Raw genomic sequence first — 7,883 nt, 5'->3', positions numbered from 1 at the left:
GATGTGAGGTGGGAGGGCTCCGTTTGGCCAACGGCTTTGCTCAAAGCAAGTGAATGAGAATAACCAACACTTGTTGAGTTTGAGGTGTACCTCATTTTCTCTCTTGGACAATGGCCACAGGTGGATATGCCCTGGAGAATTAAGTTCTATGAGTGCACAGTTCTTGTCTGGACCCTTGACAGCCTTACCCTCACAAGAGTCTGGAACCTAAATACTCAATGACTGCATGCCTGTTTGTCTCAGAAGAGCTGCCAAGGTGGAAACACTACATTGCATCATCCCGTCTGCAGAATAGGGCCACAAAGGCTGCTGACCACTTAGATGCTCAGAGAAAAAAGTGACTGGCTTTTCAGGATGGGAAAGACATTGGTCTTTGCTTCCTTTACTCTCCAGAAGGTCCTTACTGAGATGTGGGCGAGGGTCAAGGGCAGGGGCCAGGATACCGGTGGGTGGGGGTGGGGCAGCCCGCACCCCAACATGGCGCCCGCTCGGGGCCTGCGGTGCCGCGTTCGTACAGCTGCGGGGGGGGTGTCAAAGGCTTTGTGTGGGCCACCCCGCGAGTTTCCCGCCCAAGGGGGCCCTCGGCCCTCTCCTCCCAGCTCTGTTCCCGCGGCGGCAACAGGGCGCGCCGCGTCGCTGTCAGCGCATGCGCGCGCGGGAACCCGCCCTCTAGGCTGGCGCACGTGGCCCGACGGCCCGACGTGCGTGCGCGCGACCGCCGGGCCTCCCGCGTCCGGGGCTCCGGGAGCCTCTCCCTCCTGGACGACGGGTGCGGCCGCCAAAGCAGTGCTGTGTGCGTGTGCGCGCGCACGCGCGCGCGCCGGGCCACGTGGGAGCGGCGCGGCGCCGTTGCCCCGCCTTCCCCCGGCGCGCGCCGGCGTCGTCTGCGTCTCCGGGCATTTGAATTGCGCTTCCGCCATCTTTCTAGCCCTCAGTCAGACGGGCGCGGAGACGCTTCTGGAAGGTAGCGGGGCAAGGGTGGAGGCCGCGGAGCCAAGGCGGGGATGGGGGGGGTCGGGGCGTCCCGGTGGCTGTGGCTAGCGGCAGCCATGAGGCGGTGGTTTCGCGGGGCCTAGGTGTCAGGTGGAAAGCTCTCCTTCCTGGCCGTGGAGGCCCCGGGCCGGCGCCGGAACCCGGGCCGCAGTGGGCCGGGCGGGCGGAGAGGGTCCCCGGGGCGGCCAGGCGGAGGGGAGATCGGGCTGGAGGGTCCTGGCGGGGGCCAGGGGCGGCTGGGCCTGGTTGTGCTACCGTGACCAGGCGCTTTCCGCGCCCCGAGCGGGCCTCCCTTTCGCCCGGCCTCCGCGCCGACTGGGCGCGCGCCGGGCCCCGGCGGCCGGAGGAGCCCGGCTGGGGAGCAGCGCCGCCGTCGCCATTGGCGCGCCCTCGGCCGCCCGCGTGCGGTGTCGGGGGAGGGGAGAGTGGGCGGCGGGGCTCCGGGTTGGAGGCCTTTGTGGGCCCGGGCACGTGGGGCGGGTCGGGCCATGCGGCCCGCGCCGCTGTGCAGCGGGCCTCACTTCTTTCTCCTTCTCTCGCAGTAACATCACGATGGCTGCCCAAGGAGAACCCCAAGTTCAGTTCAAAGTAGGTAATCTTCGTGAGTTGGGGATCTGCTGCTGTGGACCTGAGGAGGGGATCTGCGGGGCGGGGTGGGGGTGGGGGGGCGCTCTTGTCCAAACGGGCTTCACAGGGTCTCCTTTATGACCGCAAACCTGTGCCGAAGGCCCACTTCGTCTGCCAACATGTTTGTGCCGCGGCAGGGCCTTCAGCCCCCCGATAACGGGGTGGGGGTGCTGGCCCCACCCTACGGATAGGGAAGCTGGGCAAGGGAAGTTTCATTGGCTCCAGTCATTCATTAATATGGGACAGGGCAGCTTCATTAAGATTCTTTGTTTTAAATATACTTAAGGGATATTTAAAGTTCTGTTATGTAAGTGCAATGGGTGTCCATAAAATCTTAACTACATAATTCTGAGATCCTGAAATGTTGCGTGTCTTGGTGTTTATTTCAAAAATGTCTTTCGACAGCTTGTATTGGTTGGTGATGGTGGTACTGGGAAAACTACATTCGTGAAACGTCATCTGACTGGTGAATTTGAGAAGAAGTATGTAGGTACGTAGGGGAAAACCATTGGTGAAGATGTGTGCGAAATGGATGAGTTCAGCGACTAACTGGAAGTGCTTGTGTTTCAGCTACCTTGGGTGTTGAGGTCCATCCCCTTGTGTTCCATACCAACAGAGGACCTATTAAGTTCAATGTATGGGATACGGCTGGTCAGGAGAAATTTGGTGGACTGAGAGATGGTTATTATATCCAAGGTAGGTGTTTGATTTGTAACCAACAGTTTTCGAGAGGATCTGTGAGTTGGTCTCCAAGGTTACTTATAAATAATCCGATCTAGTCCAGTAGACTCATGCATAGTACTAACTGAACTGGGAATCGGGTAGTTGGATCCAAAAGATGTGCTGGCTTCAGGGACTTGACCATCATTTGAGGGACAGAGAATTTTGTGAAGTTTGTTATGTGCCATTTGATTGCTTGTGTCATAGGCACGGTTTTGGAAGAAACTATATGGTTTGTGTTCAGGCTCATAACTTAAAAAGCCACAGACAAGCTGTTACTGGAGCTCCTGTATTTGAAAACTTGGGACTGTTTGAATATATATTTTGGTGATTTCAATGATTATTTCTTGTGCACTCCATTGAAAAGGTAGTAAACATTTGAGCAGATACTGGACCAGAGGAGCTAGGTCTTCTGTCTTATAAAATGTTGTATAAGACCAGCTGATTTTTTAAATGTACTAGGTCTTGTGGAATATTTATTTCAAAGTGCTTGATTTAAAAAATGGAAATAAGTGCTTATACCAAGAAAAAAAGATGAATAAAGAATGCTTATTTCCTAGAATCTTTCTCTTTTGATGAAAATTGTTGAGAATCTTTCCATGTCTTTTGCTTTCCTTGGGTACATACAAATGCAAGGATTCCCGCCAACCAAATCTTTTAGCTACAAATCTGTGTAATATACTGTGCCTAGTCAGTGGCTTAGCAGCCTTATTATGGCTGTTCTACAAGACAATAAATACAGGCTTCACTGAACTTTTGAAAACAGGCACACTATATATTCTCATGTATTTATCTATTTAAGAACCTTTTAAAGAATAGATTCTTACATCTTATATGTGGAAGGTGAGTTCTCTGGAATGCTAATTTATTGTTAATCTACATTAGGTATTTTTTTTTTTGAATGAGGCAGAGTTTATGATGAATTACTACAGGTGGAGAGATTTCACATGGTAGGCTGGTCTTTCATGCTTTCACATACAATAAAAGAGAATTTAAAATAATGTATATTTAAATGGTCTAAGATTTTTAGAATTGGTATAGACCTTGCAATTGAATAGAGAAATTAGAGTTAGGCCTGAGAGTATGAATCTGAGTCCATAGTTCTCAGCATTTTTCATTTGGGTAGTAAATTCCTAGGTATGTACTAATTGCTGTACATTTTCCAGCTCAGTGTGCCATTATAATGTTTGATGTAACATCGAGAGTTACTTACAAGAACGTACCTAACTGGCATAGAGATCTGGTACGAGTGTGTGAAAACATCCCCATTGTGTTGTGTGGCAACAAAGTGGATATTAAGGACAGAAAGGTTAAGGCAAAATCGATTGTCTTCCACCGAAAGAAGAACCTTCAGGTACATTTCGTACATTTCTTAAAACTTAAAATTTCTGAATTATGATCCTTGGGTAAAATTATGATACAGGAACATTATAGTAATTCATAATGTTTTTGACATGGATTTTTTATTTATTTATTTTGGCATATTAAAGTTCCAAGGCCAGGGATTGAACCTGCTGTGCCACAAAGGAAGTTTCAATATGTGGGTTTTTACAATTAGTTTTATTTCTCTTTTAAACAGTACTACGACATTTCTGCAAAAAGTAACTACAACTTTGAAAAGCCCTTCCTCTGGCTTGCTAGGAAACTGATCGGAGACCCTAACTTGGAGTTTGTCGCCATGCCTGCTCTTGCCCCGCCAGAGGTGGTCATGGACCCAGCCTTGGCAGCACAATATGAGCATGATCTAGAGGTAGGATGCTTCCATTTTAGTAATGCTGTAAAAGATTCCTAATGGTTTGCCTCGGGAGTATTACAACTTTTTTATATCTTGTCTTTAGGTTGCTCAGACAACTGCTCTCCCGGATGAAGATGATGACCTGTGAGAAAACAAAGCTGGAGCCCAGCGTCAGAAGTCTAGTTTTATAGGCAACTGTCCTGTGATGTCAGTGGTGCAGCGTGTTTGCCACTTTATTATATAGCTAAGCAGAATATGTGCTTAATCTCTGGGGTGCTGAAGGAGATGAATGGGCTTCGGAGTGAATGTGGCAGTTGAAAAAATATACCTTCATTTTTTGGACCTGCATATTTAGCTGTTTTGGAACACAGTTGTTTCCTTCTTGAGTTTCAAATATAAGACTGCTACAGTCGCATCACAATATTCCGTGGTGAAATCTTGTTTGTTACTGTCATTCCCATTCCTTTTCGTTTAGAATCAGAATAAAGTTGTATTTCAAATATCTAAGCAAGTGAACTCATCCCTTGTTTAAGTGAGCATTTTAAAACCACTAAATTGTGCCATGTTACTATTTTGGATTTCCTTTGCTATTACCATTTAATTTGAAGTTTATTAGGTTAAGTACTTCTAATTTCCTGTACATCTGAATCATTTCACACAAGATGACAGGTCAGTATTGTATTCGATAAGAGTTGTAAATATTGTTAATGCAGTTAGGCTAAAAAAATACCTACTCCACCTGCTTTTTGGCCTATAGTGTTATCTAGGGAAGAGCTTGTTTGGGATTTACGTGACCTGTGAAAATAAAAGTGGTACATGTTTTAGACATTTCAAATAGATACCTTAAGAATTATATAGTTGCTTTTATTGCGGAAGTAACAATGTTCTAATGTAGAGCTTTTCAAAGTCCGCTGAAACCATACAAATGGTTTCAGAAACTGGAGAGATGTCTCACCTGTTTAAAATGAATATGAGTTGTGCATTTACTTGCCTTTGTTTTAATGTTACGTGTTTAATGTAAAGTTGGTATTCTAGGATATTCCTGTTCACCTGCTGCTTTCAAGTACTCCCAAGCTTTAATGATGTCAAAGATTAAGGATTTAATTGAACAAACCACAGCTTTGATGGGTTTTTTTTTTTCCCTCAAAGAATTTTTGTGGGCAGTACAAGGACACAGCAGGCTACTGCTACAGAAAAATAGAGCTTAGGATGGCTTTTCTAATGTGAAGCAGACTGCAAAACTTCTGTTCAGATTCAATGTTTATCTTTGTATGGTTTCCACATGTAAAACATGAATCGGGTCTGTCTTGCTTGAGTTTGATCACATCGACCCCATGCTGTAGCAATTAGAAACCTTAAAAATAAGAGCTGTTTTGCTCAAGTAAGTACTACTGTACTATAGTTTAACTTACCAAAGTTTTAGATGTCCACTTAAATGATTACTTTCCTACCTAAAAAGGATGTAGGGAAGGCTCTCTATAAGTATGTGGAAAAATGAAACAAAGGGTAAAATATTGAATGAATATATCCATAGATTCACTTACAGATTGAATTGCTGTATATGCTATGCTATATTCAGTTCAGAACCAGATCTTAACAGATGTGAAAGTTCCTATGATGGGGATGGAACCCTTTCATTCAGATAGTTAACATGAGAGGTGTGTGCTGCTTGTAACCTTATGTAGAATGCAAGTGTGACAAATATTCTGAATCTTAAATGTAACAGTTAAAATCTTGGAAGCTACTTCACTTGCTGAATGGGAAGGAGGTGGGAGAGAATTTACGAGTCGTATATTGGAAGAAAAAAATTGCTGCAAAATACATTGCTTTTATTTTGCCTGGATGTTCTGAATCATCTAGTGTTCGATTATCTTGGGGATACATTGCTACTTACTTTAGACAGATGGGGAAGTTGTCCCCTCATTTGAAGTCTGGTATTGAATGGGGAAAGCCTTGAAAGCTTTGTAAACTAGTAGAGTTTAGTAGAACAAAATTGACAACAATAAGCATAAGATGGTTTTTGTTTTTGCTTTTTTGTCTCTTTAGGGGGCCACACCTGAGGCATATGGAGGCTCCCAGGCTAGGGGTCCGGTCGGAGCTGAAGCCACTGGCCTGTGCCATAGCCGCAACAACTTGGGGTCTGAGCCGCCTCTTCGACCTATACCACAGCTCATGACATCCTTAACCTCTGAGCCACAGTGGGAACTTTTTTTCTTTTTAAGTCTAGGGTTTTTTTTGTTTTGTTTTTGTCTTTTTGCTATTTCTTAGGCCGCTCCCGTGGCATATGGAGATTCCCAGGCTAGGGGTCTAATCGGAGCCGTAGCCACCGGCCTACGCCAGAGCCACAGCAATGCAGGATCTGAGCCGCGTTTGCAACCTACACCACAGCTCACGGCAACACCGGATCGTTAACCCACTGAGCAAGGGCAGGGACCAAACCCGCAACCTCATGGTTCCTAGTCCGATTCGTTAACCACTGCCCACAATGGGAACTCCTAAGTCTAGGTTTTTGAAGCAGTTTTGTGATATGCCGTGGCCAATTTCTAAGGAACTCTACAGAATGAGTTTTTGGTCTTAAGTGTTTTATCTAAGAGGGGGCAGAGATTTCCAGAAATGCATTAAACTTGCAAAGAAGACTGATTACCTGCTGATCACGTGCACCAGATTCTCATAGTGCAATATTTGGTTACCCATGTAAAAACATTTTAAGGAGTTGTGTGTTGAGTGTTTAAAGTTGGTTTGACTGGGATGCTCAGCCTTGTGTTGATAATTTCACCTGGTTTGGGGCTGCAGGTATCATGCATGACATAACCTGAGATTGGTTCTAAAATTCCATGCCAGGCCAGCAACAAGGTTAATGTCTTTAAATCCTTACCTTGTTAACCTTCAAGCTTGAAGCTTTGTTGTAGATGAAAGGTGTCTCTGACACTTAGAACCTTTGCTTTAAGGGCTTGGAAAGCAGCTCTGACTTCCACACTGCTAGTCCTTGTAAGGGTGGGCCCTATGCTTCTAGGCTTTATGGTTTGTACAATGCTCCTTTCCATCTTTACTGGAGTAAATGCTCTGGTTAAGTGCTTCATTGCCATGTAGTTTGTGCACTGGATTTTCTTTTCTTTTTTAGGGCCTCACTGGTGACATATGGAAGTTCCCAACTAGGGGTCGAATCAGCTGCAGCTGCTGGCCTACACCACAGCTACAGCCACACCACAACCGAGTCATGTTTTGAGACCTGCACTGTAGCTTGTGGCAATAATGGATTCTTAACCCACTGAGCAAGGCTGGGGATAGAACCCATGTCCTCATAGATGCTAGTTGGGTTTCTTTATTGAGCTAGTGTGAACTCCCATTGGATTTTAAACTGGGCCGAGGGTCCCTGCTATGGCCGTATCACTGAGTGGCCTCACAACCCTAGTCTGGTTGGGAAGACTTGCATGTGATTGTCTCCCTTACTAGTCTGACTGCCATGAGGGCAAGGATCATATCTGCACAGTATGTCCATGGTGCTTAGGAGGAAAGGAAGGTGGTCATAGAGAGGGAAGGGGCAGAGAGAATTTTAGGCCACTGCAGTCTGGTTATTTTGGAGAATTTCCCTTCTGGCATTTACTTTGTTCATTTATTTCAGCTTGTTATCGTAATTTACAAGTGTAGGGAAAGTGAAAAAGCAGGAACTTCAGACCATGCTGTTAGATACTGGGTCTCTGGTGCTTTGGAAGTGGAAGAGAAGCCTTGTTTTTAGTTGGTTATCAGTTCCCTGCCTTTAAGAAGCAGAATAAAAACCATTCCAGCCAAGTAGCATTTTTATAATATG

General features: G+C 45.8%; 1 protein-coding gene across 1 annotated transcript; it reads left to right on the top strand.

The window, feature by feature from the left end:
• Positions 1–712: 712 nt before the first annotated feature.
• RAN (RAN, member RAS oncogene family) lies at positions 713–4,582 on the top strand. Its single transcript, XM_047761439.1, has 7 exons — positions 713–964; positions 1,536–1,581; positions 2,026–2,110; positions 2,191–2,316; positions 3,507–3,694; positions 3,920–4,090; positions 4,179–4,582. The coding sequence occupies exons 2-7, from the start codon at positions 1,546–1,548 to the stop codon at positions 4,221–4,223; spliced, it is 651 nt and encodes a 216-aa protein (XP_047617395.1). The 5' UTR covers positions 713–964; positions 1,536–1,545; the 3' UTR covers positions 4,224–4,582.
• Positions 4,583–7,883: the final 3,301 nt, after the last annotated feature.

Source organism: Phacochoerus africanus, chromosome 15, assembly GCF_016906955.1.
Source record: "Phacochoerus africanus isolate WHEZ1 chromosome 15, ROS_Pafr_v1, whole genome shotgun sequence".
In the NCBI taxonomy this organism is placed as follows: Eukaryota; Metazoa; Chordata; class Mammalia; order Artiodactyla; family Suidae; genus Phacochoerus; species Phacochoerus africanus.
Note: the sequence above shows the minus strand (reverse complement) of the source record. Positions and strands in the feature narration are given on the sequence as shown.

What these genes read in the sequence shown, in the direction of transcription:
- RAN (XM_047761439.1), top strand. Translation starts at nt 1,546, where the DNA reads ATGGCTGCCCAAGGAGAACCCCAAGTTCAGTTCAAA. An exon ending in ATTTGAGAAGAAGTATGTAG is followed by an intron (nt 2,111 to 2,190) that starts GTACGTAGGGGA and finishes CTTGTGTTTCAG; the next exon opens with CTACCTTGGGTGTTGAGGTC. An exon ending in AATATGAGCATGATCTAGAG is followed by an intron (nt 4,091 to 4,178) that starts GTAGGATGCTTC and finishes TCTTGTCTTTAG; the next exon opens with GTTGCTCAGACAACTGCTCT.